The sequence below is a fragment of the Rhineura floridana genome, chromosome 3 (genome assembly GCF_030035675.1).
Source record: "Rhineura floridana isolate rRhiFlo1 chromosome 3, rRhiFlo1.hap2, whole genome shotgun sequence".
Taxonomy (NCBI): Eukaryota; Metazoa; Chordata; class Lepidosauria; order Squamata; family Rhineuridae; genus Rhineura; species Rhineura floridana.
Genome location: NC_084482.1, coordinates 209,274,933 through 209,293,100, shown reverse-complemented (window position 1 = coordinate 209,293,100; position 18,168 = coordinate 209,274,933). Strand labels below are relative to the sequence as shown.

Below are 18,168 nucleotides of genomic sequence, written 5' to 3'. Positions count from 1 at the left end.
TGAGCTGGGCTGGCCTGCCTGAACCCCAGCTGAGCCCGGCTGAGCCCAGCTGAGGGACTTACGCCGGCGTAGCCCACCTGAGCCGGGGCCCAGCCAGCTCAGCTGGAGATCTGCTGCATCCAATTCCCCTCAGCCTGACGTAAACAGCAATTGGATTGTGCCCCAATTGGTTATAATATTATAGACATGACTGGGTATAATACTAACCAGCATTGTACAGTTGTTAAGTTTGATTTTTTTCTTCTATTTTTGTAATTTCTTGAATATCTGAATAACATATTTAAAAGAATTAGCATAAAGTAGTTAAGTATAAGCTTTAGCTGGAAACAAGCAAAAATGAATATAAGAAAGTTTTATATTTTAGAATTGTTCATGGGGCAAAGCCCAGCCCTAGAAGTCTGGCTTAGAAGAGAAAGGAGGCAAACAGCTTTAGAACTGATGAAGGCAGGGAGATAGGTTCAAGTCATGAAATCTCTTATCCCAATGAAAAGGCCAAGGACAGAACGAGGAAAAACCTGTGGGGAAAACTTGGAACTACGCAAGAAACCCAAAATTAAATAAAGATGAAGTGTGTGCCAGCTTCCTCAAAACGTGGGTCACATCCACACCATACATTTAAAGTACTCTTATACTATTTAACTATCATGGTTTCCCAAAAGAATCCTGGGAATCCTAGTTTGTTAAGGGAGGTGAGAGGAGACCCCCTATTCCTCTCACAGAACAATTGGGTTCCATTAACTGAGGACTAGAAGATGATGAATATGACAATGCAAAAAAGGATTTGGGGAGGCCTGTAAGACTGCAGGCTGGTTAGCGTAAAATCTTTTCTAGGAAAACTGGTGGAACACATTAGTAAAAATAAAATTCGTAAGACCGTTTGGAAAAATAAGCCGTTACGAGGTGCAAGGCCCTGGAGCCTGCCGGACTGTAATTCCCACCCTGCACCCCCTTGTTTTGCTGGTTATGCAGTCCTGAGCAACTGGAATAATTGTTATCTTCTTCCTTGGCAGACTTTCCTCACGCCTACCAGAATCCTCCCATTGTTCAAAGAAAGCCTTAGGAAAGTAGCCTGAGTTTCTCAGGGTCAGCAAGAAACATGCATGCGTGCACTCACACACACACACACACAATCACCTCATACCCAGACCCCTCCTTTTCAGGGGAGTAGAGAGAAAAAAAGTGTCTTTTAAAGAAGAGAGGCTTGAGTTCAGGGAAGGGGGGCAATGGCGATCTGACCTCCAACACGTGTAACAACGCTCTCAAAGAACGCAACGCAGGATGGCAGGGACAGAACCAGGAAGGGATTCTGTGTTTCGGCACACGCCTTGAGGCAAACAGATTCCTTCCTGATTTTGGGTCAGAGCTCTTCCACATCACTTCAGCTGCACTCCACTACCCACTCCGGGGCCTAGGTTCTCATACCTGTCACTCTTTATAGTAATAGGGTCCTTTGATCTCTTTAGTTTAAAGTTATAAATGGATTAGGATATGAACGATTAATGCTGCCACGCACCCAGTAATTTTGTAATGCTATTCTTCTCTTTTCTCTCAATAAAAGAAAGCTTTGCTTTAGTCTGGTTTGGGCCTGCATTTCTTGGGTTATACACACACCATTTAGGCACATTTCAGGGCAAAGAGCTTGTTCTTATCCCTAGCAAAAGATCCCCCTCCTCTCAAGGAGATGTGTTTCATGGGACATGGGGGTGGCAAGTTCACACACTCAGCTTCCACAAAGGTAAATCCTGCCTCACTAACCTTTTAGACTTCTTGGAGATAAGCAGGTATGATGGGGTGATTCAGTAGACATTTTGTACTGTCAAAAAGCTTTTGATGTCGCTCAGCAAAGACTGAGTAAACTTAGATGTCATGGGATAAGGGGGGGCAAGTCCTCTTATGGATCAGTAACTGGTTCAAGAACAGGAAGCAGAGAGTAGGAATCAATGGACATTTCTCACAACGGGAGGGGTGTAAGAAGTGGGATCCATCTAAAGAGCTGCATTAAGCTGGGTGTTTTTTAAACTTGTTCATAAATGTTCTGGAGCTAATTGGGAGCAGTGAGTTGGCCACACTTTTGTGGGTGACACCAATTTGTTCAGGGTGGTAAAAATACAAAAAGGATTGTATTGAGCCCCAGAAGGATATCTCCAAAGTGAGTGAATGTGCATTAAAATTGCAAATGCGATTCAAGAGAAGCTACAGCAAAGCGATGCACATTGGGTCAAACAGCCCCAAATTAACATAGTTAGGAATGGGGTCTGAACAGGCACTGACTGTCCAGGGAAGAGATCTGGGGCTCTATGAAAAGGGTAATCGGCATGCAGCATCATGTTTGGAGTGTGGAAAGGGCTTCAGAGACTCATCACAGCACCTATACAGGGGAGAAAACAAATGCTTTGAATGTGGAAATAGCTTCAGTCAAAAGACAGCTCACTATTCATCAGAGAATTCACACTGGGGGGAAATCACATAAATGCTTGAAATGTGGAATGGGCTTCAGAGACGCTAGCCTTTTCTTCCCACCACAGTATTCATATAGGGGAGAAACCATATAAACACTTGGAATGTGGAAACAGCTTCAGCTGTAAAAAAAAGTGTCACTTCCCATCAAAGAATTCACTGAAGACAGAAACTATGAAAAAGCTTGAGAGAAGTACACCATATTAATGCTTGGAGTGTAGAAAACTGTTTCCCTGATGAGAAACGAGGGTGAGTATACACCCAAGTTGAGAAATAGGGCTGGCTTGAATGATGGTGGTTTTGTTTCTTGACACAGTGTTAAGTGTTAATTTATGTTCCTTCTCATGTTATTTGTACGTGCTTTGCTATTGTGAGATGCCTTGATCTCAACTTGGCTGTCAGAAAAGCAGCATGCAAATATGAAATCACATCACAAAGCTTCAGGAAGAAACTGCAGAGTTTGGAAATAATTTATTTCAAATACATCAGCAGAAGGGCAGAGAATGTATTTTAATTTATGTAGGAATAATACAGTCAAAGCGAAATCAGTAGCACGTTAAACATGTGTAAAGACAAATAACTGGGTGTTAGAACAAATTAAACCAGAACTATAACTAGAAGCTAAAATGATGAAACTGAGGTTATCATACTTTGATCATAAATGATTCACTAGAAAAGACAATGTTTGGAAAAACAGAAGGAAGTAGAATAAGAGGAAGGCCAAACAAGAGAAGGGTTGATTCCGTAAAGGAAGCAACAGACCTGACCTTATAAGATCTGAACAGGGTGGTTTATAACAGATGCTTTGGGAGGTCGTTGATTCATAGGGTCGCCATGCGCAGTCCTGGAAAGTGATTGACCTACGGGGGGGGGATGAGTTCTTATCAAAATACAATTGACGACTGACTTCCATCATGGATCAAGGCAGCGTTGCAGACCGACCTTGAATCCCCGCTTCGCATGTCCAAGTGGCTTCCTGGCTTTGCAGAGAGGAAGGGAGAAAGAAGCTCCGTTCCCAAGCTTGGTTGTTGTGGGGGATCTCCGCTGGATCAGCTCACCCTGCTCGTGTGGCCCTTGGACACCCTTGAGCCGAATGCACGAAGCAGGGGGGAACCTCAACAGGTTTCAGGAGGGGCCACTGATGGATGCTGCGCCTGGGATAGACAGAGGCTCCTTCGCCCCCCCACCCAAGAGAGCCGGGCAGGGAGGGGCTTCGGAAGGAGGGGTTCTTGCTCTGGAGGAGGCTGCCTCTTCCTCCTCCCCAAATCCCCTTCCTCTCTCTAGATCATTTTAACCCTTCAAATGCTCAACAGTGGGACTGCCTCTCTGTGCCGGTCTCTCAATGCCGGAGCCAAAGGTGGAGACATGCCCTGCACACACAGAGAGGAGCTCTAGCATCTCCTGGCCTGGAAGAGACTCAGCGACACTTCAGGTTCCCAAACGAAGATGGCAGCGCAGAAGGGAAGGGGGCCAAAGAGGGTTGCAGGTGGGGCAGCAGAGTGGCTTCACCATCATCAGTTCTCCCTTCCCAGGCGAACTCCGGGAATTGCCGCTCTCTGAGGAGAATTTTGGGCCTCCAGAGAACTGTCAGCACCTTAAAAAACTAGGATTCTTTAGGAGAAACCATGACTGTTAAAGTGGTGTAAGAATACTTTAAATGTGTGGTGTGGGTGGGACCCACGTTTGGAGGATGCCGGCCTACACTTCATCTTGGTTTATTTTTTTTTCTTAATTCCAAGTTTTTCTAACAAATGTTTCCTTGTTCTGAGGCCTTTGTTTGTCTTCTCATTGGGAGAAGAGATTTCATGCCTTGGACCTCTAAATCTTCAGTTTTGAAGCTCTTTGCCCCTTTTCTCCTCTTCAGCCAAACTTCTGGGGCTGGGCTTTGCCTCATGTACCATCCTGATACATACAATTTTCTTATTTTCATTTTTGCCTGTTTCCAGGTGACACTCGGACTTTGTTATTTTATGCTAATTTAAAAAACATTTTATTCAAATTTTCAAGAAATTACCAAAACTGAAGAGAAAAAAAATCAAACGTGACAATTGTACAATACTGTTTTAGCATTATACAAAGTCATGTAATATTTTAACCAAGTAGGTCTAGCTATAGCGAAAGGTGTGTCAATAGAGGTGCCCCTGGACAATTTGATCCGTTCAGACAAGATATAAAAAACAAAACCAGCCGATCCCAAAATCACTGTCCTGCTCTCTTGCTACTTTTAAGTGGTTTCAGTTCCTCCACTATTGCTATTTAATTTTCATGTTAACATTTTCTGGATCCTTTTTTACAGACACCAGACTGATTTCTTACCACCTTGCTTCTAAAACCACCAGGGCCTGTTCCCTGGAATTCCATTCTGGATTGGTAGCAATGTTCTTTTAAGCTAAAAGGCCATGTAGTTAGGATAGTTGGGAATTCAGTACGGTTTAACAAGAGGGCTGCTGGAATTTAGGTGTGCCATTGTACGAATCAGCAATGGTTAAATATAGTTAATTTTAATACTGTATGTTTTAATCCTTGCATGTAGCAGCCACTTTTCCAGACACTTCAGTACAATTTATTTCCCCCTACCCTGTTCCTTATATTTCTCCCTTCTCCAAGATTCATAGATGTATAACGTGCTACTGATTTTTCTCTTTGGCTGTATTATACCTACATCTTCATAAACTGAAATGCATTCACTCTCTTCCTCTGATGTATTTAAAGCGACTATTTCCAAAACCGTATATATGGATTCTCCTGTGTGAATTCTTTGATGAGAAGGGAGCTGCATCTTCTTCCTGAAGCTTTTTTATTTCATATATGCATATTACTTGTCCAACAAACAGGTTGAGCTCAGGCATCTCACGGCAATAGCTAAATGTGTACAAATGGACACTACATCTCCTAATACAAAAAAATACAATAAAGTTACAATAAATGCAACAAATGAATAAAAGCAATATTAAAATGGAACAATGAGAAAACAGAAATGTATCACATTGGATATATGCTGGGAACATAAATCAGCACTGTGTCAAGAAACAGAAAACCATGATAATGAAAATTTGTGCTTTGGTTGACACTTAAGTACCCAAGTGATTCTTCCCATATCTCTTTTAAATTAATGAGGGATTCTTATAGAAGCCTCCTGAGACAAAAGAAAAGGGATTTTGCAGTATCCCGCTGGCAGCAGTTAATTAGTGCTGCCTCCGCAAGACATGAGCGCCAATTTTGGAATTTAGTCAAATCGGGGATGGGTTCATTTAACCCTATAAAGGTACAACGAATTCCGACTCCAACATGGTACGCCCATTTTCAAAGACTTTATGCCCCAATATCACCTACTTACCCTAACTTACTGGAAATTGATATTAAGAAGGAGCCAGCATGGCCCCCAGTTTCCATCGAAGAAATAAAATCTCTCATTGATTCCTTGAAAAATGGTAAAGCTCCTGGAGAAGATTTTCTTCCCCCTGAAATATTTAAGCAATTTCCTGATTGGTGGGCTCCCATCCTGGCACGTTTATTTTCTAGAATCAATGACTCCGGCATCATCCCAGAGGGGTGGAGACAGAATATTATCGTTCCAATTTATAAAAAAAAGTGATCCCATGGAACCTTCTAATTACCGGCCAATTAGTCTATTAAATGTCGCGTCTAACCTTTATAGTAAATTTCTCCTCCAAAAATTAGAACAATGGGTGGATTCTAATAATCTTATACACCCTGAACAAGTTGGCTTTAGAAAATGTTCCTCCCCGATAGACCATTGTCTAACCCTTTATTTCTTGGCAATACAGAATATGAACGGCCCAACAAAACATCTCTATGCGGCATTCGTTGATTTGGCTGCAGCCTTTGATTCAGTTGATAGGAACATCCTTTGGGCCAAATTATACTATATGAAAATTGATCGACGATTACTATATCTTATAAGGGCTCTATATACTAATACTGAAGCCCTGGTCAGAGTTAATCAACAAGGTAATACGACGAATCCGATAGCGGTAATGAGGAGTGTTAAACAAGGGTGCCTTTTGGCCCCCCTGCTCTTCAATCTGTTTTTAAACAATATTATTTCTGAGTTATCTGACCCCCAATATTTTCCACCTTCTATCGGGCATAGGAAGGTGTCCGCATTATTTTACGCCGATGATATGGTCCTTCTCTCTCTAGTCCTGATCGGTTTAAGAAAGCTGCTGAGAAGGCTCCATGACCTTTCCATAAAGGAAAGGTTAAATGTAAATTATGAGAAAACGAAAATATTAGTTTTTGGCAAGAGGTATGCTAGGCATCGATGGTCAATGGCTGACCATCAGTTAGAACAGTGCCGTGTATATAAATATTTGGGAGTAAATTTCTCAGATACCCTCTCCTGGAAAAGACATTTGCAATCTATAAAGCTAATTGCGACAAAAACAGTGGGAGCAATCTTAAAGTTTTACCGCCATGCTGGAGGTAACTTGATTCCACCAGCTTTAAAAATATTTAGATCTAAAGTAATCCCTCAGGTTTTGTATGGAGAATCTGTTTGGGGATGGGACAACGAAATTATCTCATCCTTAGAGACTATACAAACAAACTTTCTTAGGCGTTTATTGTCCCTCCCCCCGGGAACCTCGGCAGCAATGCTACGAGCAGAGACTGGACTCCCTCCGTTGAGAACGCATATCCATCTTACACTTTTGAAGTTTATGAGATCAACTAATGCACTACAAGGCAAGGAATTACTAAATCTCTGCCTTGATCATCCATTTTCACTTAATCTATGGGGCGGTAAAGTAGACGATCTATTAAATAGATATCACCTAACTACACAGGAATTTAATAACTTAGGCTCCAATAAAAGATTACGTGAGGCGCTTTTTCAACACAGTGAGTATTTAGACCATTTAACCCTAATAAACTCACGAGTGGCCCCATGGTATGGGAGGTTTAAAACTGATCATAATTGCTCCTTATACCTAACGCAGCCTCTACCCATCAGCTTAAGATATGCCTTTACAGCTTTGCGCTTTTTTACACTGTCAAACGCCAACAGAGAGGGGTGGTTATCTGGTATCCCAAAGGACCAAAGAAAATGTATTTGCGGATCCAATGGGGAGGAGGATGTTCCACATATATTACTCCACTGCTCAATTTACCAGAACCCTAGAACTAAGCTCTTAAAGGAGTGGCTAGACTATTATGAGTCATCTATGGAAGCCGAAAAAATACTTTTCTTAATGTCTGACTTAAATCTGGAGGTAACTGGTAAAGTATCCCTGTTTGTGATAGCAGCCCAGAAATTACGAGCAAAATTTATTTTAGAACACTATTTGAAATAGAAGTTTTTAACATTTGTAGTCCTATAATTTAAAAAAAAATTAAAACATTTTATAACCAATTTCTCTGTATGTGATTTATATTGTGATGGCCTATGGCTCTGCATTTTGGTAATAAACTTGGAACAATGAGAAAACAGAAATGTATCACATTGGATATAGCTGGGAACATAAATCAGCACTGTGTCAAGAAACAGAAAACCATGATAATGAAAATTTGTGCTTCTCAAGCTTTTTCAAGCAATTATAATAATTTCTCTGGTGTGAATTCTTCGATGGGAAGTAAGACTTTTCTTATAGCTGAAGCTCTTTCCACATTCTAAACACTTATAAGGTTTCTCCCCCGTATGTATTCTTTTATGGGAAGAAAGGCTAGAAATGGCTCTGAAGGCCTTTCCACATTCCAAACATTTATATGGCCTCTCCCCAGTGTGAATCCTTTGATGAACAATGAGATGTGTCTTCTGATTGAAGCTCTTTCCACATTCCAGGCATTTATATGGCTTCTCCCCAGTGTGAATTCTTTGATGGTAAGTGAAACCTTTATTGCAGCTGAAGCTCTTTCCACATTCTAAGCATTTATATGGTTTCTCTCCAGTGTGAATTCTTTGATGGTAAGTGAGACCTTTTTTGCAGCTGAAGCTCTTTCCACACTCCAAGCATTTATATGGCTTCTCTCCAGTGTGGATTCTTTGATGGTATGTGAGATTTCTCTTGCAGTTGAAGCTCTTTCCACATTCCAAGCATTTATATGGTTTCTCCCCAGTGTGAATGCGTTGATGGTAAGTGAAACCTGTCTTGCAACTAAAGCTCTTTCCACATTCCAAGCATTTATATGGTTTCTCTCCAGTGTGACTTCTTTGATGGTAAGTGAGACTCCTCTTGCAGCTGAAGCTCTTCCCACACTCCAAGCATTTGTATGGCTTCTCTCCAGTGTGGATTCTTTGATGGTAAGTGAGACTCCTCTTGCAGCTGAAGCTCTTTCCACATTCCAAGCATTTGTATGGCTTCTCCCTTGTATGTGTGCTGCGATGAGTAGAAAGGTTAAAAGTGTCTCTGAAGCCCTTTCCACACTCCAGGCATTTATGTGGTTTTTCTCCTGTATGAATTTTATGGTGGGAAGAAAGGCTAGAACTGGCTCTGAAGCCCTTTCCGCACACCAAGCACTTATATGGTCTCTCCCCAGTGTGAGTTCTCTGATGGTAAGTGAGATTGGACCGCTGACTGAAGCACCTTCCACATTCTAAGCATTTATGTTGTTGCTCCCCTTTATAAATACTTTGATGGTAAGCAAAACTTTTCTTCCATCGGAAACTCTTTCCACATTTCAAGCATTTATATGGTTTATCCCCAGTGTGGATACTATGATGATTAGTAAGATGTATCTTCCTAGTGAAGCACCTCCCACATTCCAAGCATTTATGTGGTTTCTCCCCTGTATGAATTCTTTGATGGGAAGAAAGACTAGAACTATGACGGAAGCTCTTACCACATTCCAAACATTTATATGGCTGCTCTCCTGTGTGAATTCTTTGATGAGAAGAAAGGCTAGAATGGTTTCCAAAGCCCTTTCCACACTGCAAACATTGAAATGGGTTCTGCCGTGTATGAATTCTTCGATGGGAAGAAAAGTGAGAACTGTTTCTGAAGCTCTTTCCACACTCCAGGCATTTATATGGTTTCTCCCCTGTGTGAATTCTTTGATGAGAAGAAAGGCTAGAATTTTCTCTGAAGCCCTTTCCACATTCTAAGCATTTATATGGTTTGTCCCCAGTGTGAATCATTTGATGGGTGTTAAGTTTAGAATGGAAAGAAAAGCTCTTTCCGCATTCTAAGCATTTATGTGGCTTATTCCCTGTGTGTATTCTTTGATGAGAAGTGAGACACTTCTTCGAGATGAAACTCTTTCCACATTCCAAGCACTGATATAGTTTCTCCCCTGTGTGAATATTTTGATGATTAATGAGAGCAGCCTTCTGTTTCAAGCTCTTTCCACACACCAAGCATTTAAATGTTTTTTCCCCTCTATGATCTTTTTGATGGGAAGTAAAGCTGGAACAGTCTCTGAAGCTCTTTACACACTCCAAGCACTTATATTGTTTCTCCCCTTTGTGGTTTTTGCTGTGGGATTTGCTTTTTCTTTTAGAATTGAGACCTTTCCAATATCCAAAATCTTTACTTCTGTTTTTTTTGTCTGTTTTTTCTCGGACTGCAATTTCACTGCTCTGAGAAACAGATGATTTATTCTTCCTCGTATCTTCTGCTTCTGTTTTACTTCTCTGCTCTTCCCTCTTTCTAGATCTCTCTCTTTCCCGTGTCTCTTCCCCACATAATTCTCCCTTATTCTTTGTTTCTGATTCATCACCTTCTGCAACGAGACAAACTGATTAGAGTGTGAGTGAAAAATGGAGCCTCAAACCATTGAGCAACCCCAGTTAACAGTTGTGATAAAGAAAGAACTGAAAAGACAAAGATGGAGGGTAGATTGGACCACAGATTGAACTGTCTCTCTTGACCGGCATTAAATGAAAACTGATGTGCTATAGACTGTTGGATTTGGACCATGGAGATCTGGGTTCAGCTTCCAACTGAGACTGAAGCTCACTGTGTGATCTTTGGCCAATCACTCTCTTTCAGCCTAGCCTACCTCACAATGTTGTTGTACAGATAAATGGAACAACCGCATGCATTCTCTTCAGAACTGTTTGGAGCAATGGAAGGGATACAAATACGATAAATATGTGTTAGAATTGCTTTTAATATGTCTTTTAATATTTTTAACCCTTTTTAAAAAAATGTTTTCAAAGTTTTTTTAAATGTTTTTAACGTTGTTTTGTTTTAATGTATTTTAAGGTCTTTTTATGATGTTTTAAAGTGTTTTTAGCGTTTCTATTTGCCGCCCTGGGCTCCTGCTGGAAGGAAGGGCAGGGTATAAATGAAATAATAAATAAATAAATAAAATAAAATAAGAATGTGGGGCCTAATCATTCACTAGTAGAGCAAGACATTTTCAGGCAGAAGATCGCAAGGTCAATTACCTGCTTCAAGAGCTAAAGGACCTCGAAAGGAGCTTTTGGATGTGCCCAGCGTGAGACATTGGAGGATGCTGGTAGTCAGAGGAGAGAATACTGGGCTAGATGAGCCAATATCTACGGCAAGGCTGTGCTGGCATTCTACAATGGCTCCAGTCTGTATTCTTTTGTATTGATTACAATACTCTTAATCTCTCCTCCTGTTTGTTGATAAGTTACTATTTTGATTATGTCATAGCTTTGACATTTTGTACTGATGTACTTGAAGTTTATATTTTAGGACACAGCCTACTTTTGTTATTGTAATATGTTTTTAATGTTATATTTTAAATTGTTGTAACCTGCTCTCAGACATTAGGGTAAAGGGGGGGGGAATAAATTAAAATAATAATAAAAAATAAACATCTTTTGCTTCATTGTGGACATCTGTTCAGTGGAAATTTGGTATATAAATGGTTTAATCAATAAGATATTTCCCGATAGTCTGGAAGAAGGGGATTTGAAGTGCTGAAATAAAAAATGTGCACCCTCCCCCCAAAAAACCCCCAAATTACAGTATGTTGCCACTAGGCAAAATTCTCAGCTACATGTAGGATTTTCTGAGCCCTATTTCTCAGGACCCTTCCCTCCATTCCACCTCTAGGGAAAATATCAAGAGAGAACCTTTGGCCTTATGTTCCCAAAGCCCCAAATAATAAATCCTTCAGAAACCTTGGGAGCTATTTTAGAAACCAAAATGGAGCTTCGTTATGCTGTCTTAGCCCGTGGAGAGATGTTTTCGTGAGAAATTTCAGATAATTTCTATTAAAAACAAGTTAATCCAAATGTCAAAATATAAAGAAGGATATTATTGGTTGGAAAAGAAAAAAAATAGAAAGCTGGTTCTGAAAGACATCACTGGATTCCTGATCAGATGTCCCCAGGAAGACAACAGCTGAGGCTGAAGCCTCACATATTTATGGGGAAGTTGAGACCAATCAGAACCAGTCTCTTTTCTCAGATGGGTTGTTGCTTGAACCATTCATGAAATCCACTCCATCTCTGTTGTCAGTTCCCTCTTTGGCCAGTCAGAAAATTACTAGTTCCATCTCCATAGCAATGCTGAAACTTACAACTGAAAAGGCCTGGCCAGTTCAGAGCAGTTGGACCATTGTTTAGAAGGGCATAATTGGACCATTCAAGGTTAACTGCAGGGGGTAATAATTACAAATTAAGTAAATGGCACTGTTGAGCTCCGTCAGAATATTTGAATTCATCACATACAGAAATACTGAATTTCAAAACACATTTGATGATCCAACAGGGAGCCCTACCGAGAGAGGCCACAATTCCGCAATTCTCCTCCATGACTTCCTTATGCAGTGACCTCTGGTCAGGATCCAGCAGAGCCCACTCCCCCTCGGTGAAATACACCGCCACATCCTCAAAGCATACTGAAGCCTGAAAGAGAAAGTAAAAATGTCCTCATAGATAATATATAACTTATTTACTAACTACAAAGAAAAAGGCTAGTTAAAGTGACACTGATCATTAGTCACAGAATTCAGTGAAACATTATTGGGAGGCATTCCCAAGAAGACAGAATTTTTTAGTCCTAGGGAGGTGGGCAGGGGACAGAGGTACCCAGGCTGACTCTAACATATTCTGATAGCGCTGATAATCCTTCTTGACTACCTGGATGGCAAGATAAGAAGGGGGGGGTGAGTGTGTGAAGAATCTAACATACATTACCCACTTTGATATCTGGCCTAAACTACCACTGGCATGTGGCCCCTGGAAGGCTGCCCAGATGAGAATGTGGCCCTTAGTCTGAAAAGTCCACACACACACACCTGATCTGATTCCACAGATTCTTCTACTCCACCGGAAAGAGTCAATAGCTGAGTCGGTCTTGACAGCTTCTTTCCATCTCCTGTGACAGACAAAGTTTGGCCATTAGTACTTGCTCATCTCAGAGGTTAAGCGATGCATGGATCAAGGTTGACATGGTTTGTGCAAAGCTAAACAAAACCAGCACACAGAGCTCACTGAATGCACACTAAACTGTAGTATAGCTCATATAAAGGGCCACTTAATGGGAGACATCCTCAACCTCACCAGACTCCCAAATACAAGGTCTTTGGAGAGCTGGAACCTTATTAATCCTCCCATCCAATGAACCAGAAGGACATCCACTGGAGGCACAAGGCTGTGAATGATTTTCTTAAAAGAGCTGCAGGAAGGATTATAAAATAAATTCTCCAGGCCAAATGTCAGTTTGTGTAATAGGTACCCCTAAGAATAAGACATTTCTGCAATTAAATGAAAATCCCGTCACTTAGAATAGAGATGACTTCTCTCTTTAAACATCTGCTGGAAGACGCTGGTGGAAGAGAATGCAGGTAAAGCCTCAGTATTAATCCCATCAACATTTTAGGGTAGTTTTAGCATAATTTACCCAAGGGGATAAAGGTTGCATTTGATCTTGGACCATTTTTTTGATAGGTGGGAGGCTTTCATGCAAATATGCTTCAGCCAAAATGAGGCAGGTGCAACACAGACACAAATTTCAATAGAGATCAGTCCAATTTCTGCCTATAAACGAGACGTAACTTAAAGGACAGTGACTAGAGATGTCATAAGAGAATGTTGCACCACCTCCAAGATGGATACATTGGTGTATGTGGAAAGTTCCTTTTAAGAAGGAATTCGTTCAGGTTCCAGTTCACCCTCTCCAAAAAGGAACTAATTCTGTTCCACTTAAATTTACAAGTAATTCACTTGGTCCTTGGCTATTTTTTCCAGCCTTCTGAATTTTACTGGAGAAGTGTCTTCCCCCAAAAGATTAAAGGAGCCCATGGATTTCTTTCAATATCACTAAGGACCAAATTGAGATACACCCCATTAATCCTTACCCAGCAGCCTCTGTCTGGTGTCCGATGGAGTCCTTTCTGCCTCAAGGAAATCAGTGGCCACTTCTGCAAACAGACCCTTTACCTGAAACAGCAATAAGCGTTGAAGACGTTGAATGCAGAGAAGGATTAGAAGACTGAGAGAGGCAAAGACCTTAGGAGTATTGGATACTGCTGGACTCCAACTCCCATCAGCTTCAGCCAACATGGCTAATACTCAGGGCTGATGGGAGTTTTAATTCAACAATATTTGAAAACATGGCATTGGATGTCCATGATCTAGATGAAACTCTATCTCACCTGCTGCTCTTCCTGCTTCTTCTCCTCTGCCTGGCTCAGGAGGAAACCTTCTGCCAGGGCCACCGCCTGGGAACTGGTCTCCGCTCCACATTCTCTGACCCAGCTCTCCATCTCCAGTGGGAGGACAGCCAGAAACTGCTCCAGGATCACCAAGTCCAGGATCTGAGCCTTTGTGTGTCGCTCTGGCTTCAGCCACTGATGGCAAAGACGATGGAGTCTGCTGCAAACCGCTCGGGGCCCTACAGACTCCTCCTCTTGGAACTTCCTGAAATACTGGCACTGCAGATCTGAGCTGAGGGTGTTCTCTTCACCCAGGATCTTCGGCATGGTGGTTTCCCAGAATTCCCCACTGCTCCCAACGTTGAAGGCAGGGAGGACTCTTCCTGCTTCAGGGGCAGCTAAATCTTCTTCTTCCATCTTTGATCTGTGCTCCATCGAAGCATCCAACAGGGCAGAAGGAACTTCTTTGTCTTTGCCAATTTTTCTCTCAAGGCTGTCCTAATCGGAGGTGCTACCAAGTCCTACAAAACCAAGACAATGTTCTGTTTACACTGTCAAGACAGGAACATTTTTCCCTGAGCAAGTGTAGATGTCTGGCTAGCAACGAGATCAACTTCCTGGAAGGTGATACATGAATGATAACCGAAGAGAAACAAAGGCTATGGATTTAAGCCCACCAGTCTGACTGAGGATCAGAAGACACAGCATCTGGCCTTCTGGCCTTTTCCTTTCATTGCCTACCTTTTCTGTGCAGACTTCCTCTTCCACTACCCCAAACTGGTTGGGTTAAATTACGGCTGTCACTCGTCGAAAGCCATCTCAGTTTGTTCATTGTCTGAGTTACAGACAAGTTTATTAATCCATATATGCATAAGACCTAAATTTCTGTTGAAAACATTTTTCCCTTTGATATGTCATATTTTTAATTGCTTAACGCACAACATTTCTCCCCTGCATCTGAGATCTGGTTTACTGCTACTACATATGGAGGTTCTATTGCTTGCACAGCTACTCATATTATTCTCACACTGCCCATTTGCAATATGCCTGCCCTAATATTTCACTGAACAGACCAGAACCTTCTCCCATCTTTTCTTTCCCCTTCCTTTCTTTGTCCATATCCTATTACACAGACCCACCAGGCAGAGAAAAACACACCACATCTTCACCCAGCTGCCTTCCACTGTTATTGTCATATATCATTTATAGGAGACAGTTATCATCTATCGCTTTTAATCTCTGCTTTAACCCTATAAGTACCTTCTAGAGCAGGAGTTTCCAGAGCTGTCTGTAAAACTGCCATTAAAAGCATACAGCATCTATTCTAGCACCACGCATACAATCGCTGCAACAGGCAAGACCCTCAGCATTTTTCAAGTTGTCCATGGGGGGAAATGTTTGGGAACCACTGTTCTAGGATTTAAGGTAAGTGGTCATCTGTAGTTTTTAAGCTCTACTTTAACCCTGTCAATGCCTCCTAGCACTGAGCCTTAGGCTGCAATCCAAACCAATTAGCCAAAAGTGTGGATGGGTAGAAGTATCCCCAGAAGGAAGTGACCCCATGGAAAATACTGCATTGGGGCACTCTGGGGGAGGGTCTCAGCCTGCACAGGATCCAGGGGATCCCAGCCTGGCCCACACCTGACACTTGAGCGCATTGGGCCTGATGGTTGTCCCAGGTCAAGGCTGGCATAGCCAGAGTAGGCTCCCCCCCATCCCATCCTAGCCAGGTGAGAGCAATGCAGCTGCAGAGTCCACCACTCCTTCGATCTATTTTCTTTTAATATCCCTTCAGTACAATTTATGTTTGTTTATTTTCAATTGGGGTCTTGCATATTTGCTTTTTTTGAACAGTAGTGTAGTAGCAAATGTAGAACTGCTGGGTCTCTTCAGGATAGTCACAGCCACACCCCCAGCTTCTTTGCTGCTGGATTGAGAATGAGATCCTTGTTAATGCCTTCTCCCACAACAACAGACATCCCTAGGAGCCAATAAGCACAGAAGGGGAGAGGGTTAACTACTGAGAAGAGTCTTCTCGGTGGTCGACTCTCCTCCTTTCACTCTGATCGACTCCAATCAGCAGGAAAGGACAAAGAAGCGCGTTAGAAGATTCTCTGTGGCTTACACGCTCCTTTCATGCTGATCGGCTCGCAGGATGCTGGAGACAGAGGAACCCTGCTCCCAAAAAAGTAAAGGGTCTAAGACCCCCGAGATCCCGTACGACTACACCCCGGCTTCCATCATTCAACGCAGCGTGGTGGACTACTTTAAATCCCCGCCTCCCATATCAGCACCCTCTTGGCTTTGCCGAGAGGAAGGCAGAAAGAAGCTCCGCCTCTCCGGTTTGGTTGTTGTCGGAGATCCCAGGTGGATCACCCCAACAGGTCCCCTCCGCCCCCGCCCCCGCGGCCCTGGGAGACCCCTTGAACCAAATGCACTCCATGGGGAGAGGGTGAAACTCACCAGGTTTCAGGAGGGGAACCAACGGATGCAGCGCCTGGGAAAGACAGAGGTTCCTTCTCCCCCTGAAAGGGAGAAGCCAGGCTGGGAGGAGCTTCGGAGGAGAGGGGCTCTTGCTCTGGAGGAGACCGCCCCCTCCCACCACGCCAAATCCCCTCCCTCTCTAGGACATTTTAACCCTAAGAATGCTAAACAGTGAGATCAGCCCTCTCTGCGTTTCTCTCAGAGGAGGAAAAGCGCGCGGCAAATGGATGCCCCCAAGGCGCCCCGAGGGAAGCCCAGTGCAAGCCAGACCTGAGCGCAGCGAGCGTTCGCCCTTCCGGGGAATCCCAGCCACCGAAGCATTTACTGCCTCCGACGGTGGAGGCCGAGCTTAGCCATCAGGGCTAGCAGCCATCGGTAGCCTTCTCCTCTCAAAGCAAGAGCCAACGAGGAAACTTGCATTTGCACAGAGAGGCTGGTTTGGCCTCTTCGGGGGGGGGGTAGGCTGCTCCCCCCCCCCAACAAGTATGAGGAACCTGGAAGCAAAGGCTTTAAACTGGTCTTGCTTTGTTTCGGTTCCGTTGCTCCCCATCCACTGCCGGAAATCCCGTCATCGCCCGCCCAACGAGGGCTTCTCTCACTTGAGTGGGTGAACAGGGGAAGGGAAACGTTTCTGCTCGTTTGCTCTCTGCTTGTATATTCCTTGAAATTCCTTAATGAGATGGTGGGAGTAAAGGGGTTTTGGGGGGAGAGGAGTGAAAAACGTTTGGAGAGGAAAGAGGAGAGGGCTACCATAAGGATGGGACGTTGTCATAGCCGAAATGGAACGGACCCTTTATAAAAGAAATGGATGGTCCAAACCCTGGGATGTGTTAGAAACACTTGAGGACAATATTTAAGAACCAAAGCCCTTCTGATGTTATACGTTATGAATCCTTTAATAACCAAAATGCCATCCGGAACGCAACACCCCGGAATGGCAACTTCCCAGCGATCCAGGCCTAGCAAATTCACCAGCTACTCCTGACTAGATGGATTAATGCAGTAAGTCACAAAACCTCCATGGAAACCGCATGCCAATAGGCATTCCAGGCTATTATAGCCCTGAACGGCTATCGGAACGTGGTATCTGTGGAGGTTTAGTGGCTTATTGCATCAATCCCGCCTAGTCATGTGTGGCTGGTGAATTTGGTAGGCCTGGCTCGCTGGGAAGTTGCCATTTTGGGCCATTTTCCTGAACTGGCCAGGCCTTTTGTAATGTAAATTTCAGAGCTGAGGTGATGTGCCTCCAGGTTTATTCCTCTGAGGCCAGTTCTGCTCCTGCACAGCAGAGAAACCAGCTCTGGCTGCTACGAGGGGGCAGAGCTCCTAGGCTTGTTCTGCGAAGGAGGAAAGCCAGAGCTGGGGTGTTTTCATCTCTTTGGCTGTCAGCTAACTCGGCTCCACAGAAAAAGCCTTGCCTAGTGGGGCGGCCATTCTGGTGCAGCATCAATCCAATCACTCCTGGCTTTTCAGAGTGAGGGAAAGAAAGAAGCTCCCTGAACTGGATCTTGTTGCAGGGAAGAGGGATCCCAGAGGGGTCAGTTGCACAGGCCAGCTCCTCATGAGGTGAAATGAGACGTGGGGAGCTCTCCACTCTAACCTTCCACTCATTTTCTGGGGTTTGAATCTGGGCATCTCCATGTGATGTCATCATCTCAGAAACCCTTTCCCACACACTTAAATTCACACAAT

The 18,168-nt window shown here is 43.2% G+C and overlaps 1 protein-coding gene across 3 annotated transcripts; it reads right to left on the bottom strand.

Moving 5' to 3' along the window:
• Positions 1-4,538: 4,538 nt before the first annotated feature.
• LOC133381354 (zinc finger protein 665-like) lies at positions 4,539-17,203 on the bottom strand. 3 transcript variants are annotated; one of them, XM_061620382.1, is made up of 6 exons: positions 16,456-17,203; positions 13,993-14,513; positions 13,696-13,777; positions 12,634-12,713; positions 12,115-12,241; positions 4,539-10,134 (listed from the first exon to the last, which is right to left on the bottom strand). In XM_061620382.1, the coding sequence occupies exons 2-6, from the start codon at positions 14,425-14,427 to the stop codon at positions 8,006-8,008; spliced, it is 2,853 nt and encodes a 950-aa protein (XP_061476366.1). In that variant the 5' UTR covers positions 14,428-14,513; positions 16,456-17,203; the 3' UTR covers positions 4,539-8,005. The 3 variants fall into 3 exon arrangements, with proteins under 3 accessions (XP_061476366.1, XP_061476364.1, XP_061476365.1); XM_061620380.1 differs by having other exon boundaries at positions 4,540-10,137; positions 16,456-17,202; XM_061620381.1 differs by having other exon boundaries at positions 4,540-10,137; positions 16,747-17,202.
• Positions 17,204-18,168: the final 965 nt, after the last annotated feature.

Excerpts from the sequence above, each read along its gene's own strand:
- LOC133381354 (XM_061620380.1), bottom strand. The coding sequence starts at position 14,427 with ATGGAGCACAGATCAAAGATGGAAGAAGAAGATTTAGCTGCCCCTGAA. Across the intron at positions 13,778-13,992 it reads AGAAGCAGGAAGAGCAGCAG|GTAAAGGGTCTGTTTGCAGA; the intron begins GTGAGATAGAGT and ends TTGCTGTTTCAG. Across the intron at positions 10,138-12,114 it reads CGGAATTGTGGCCTCTCTCG|AAGGTGATGAATCAGAAACA; the intron begins GTAGGGCTCCCT and ends GTCTCGTTGCAG.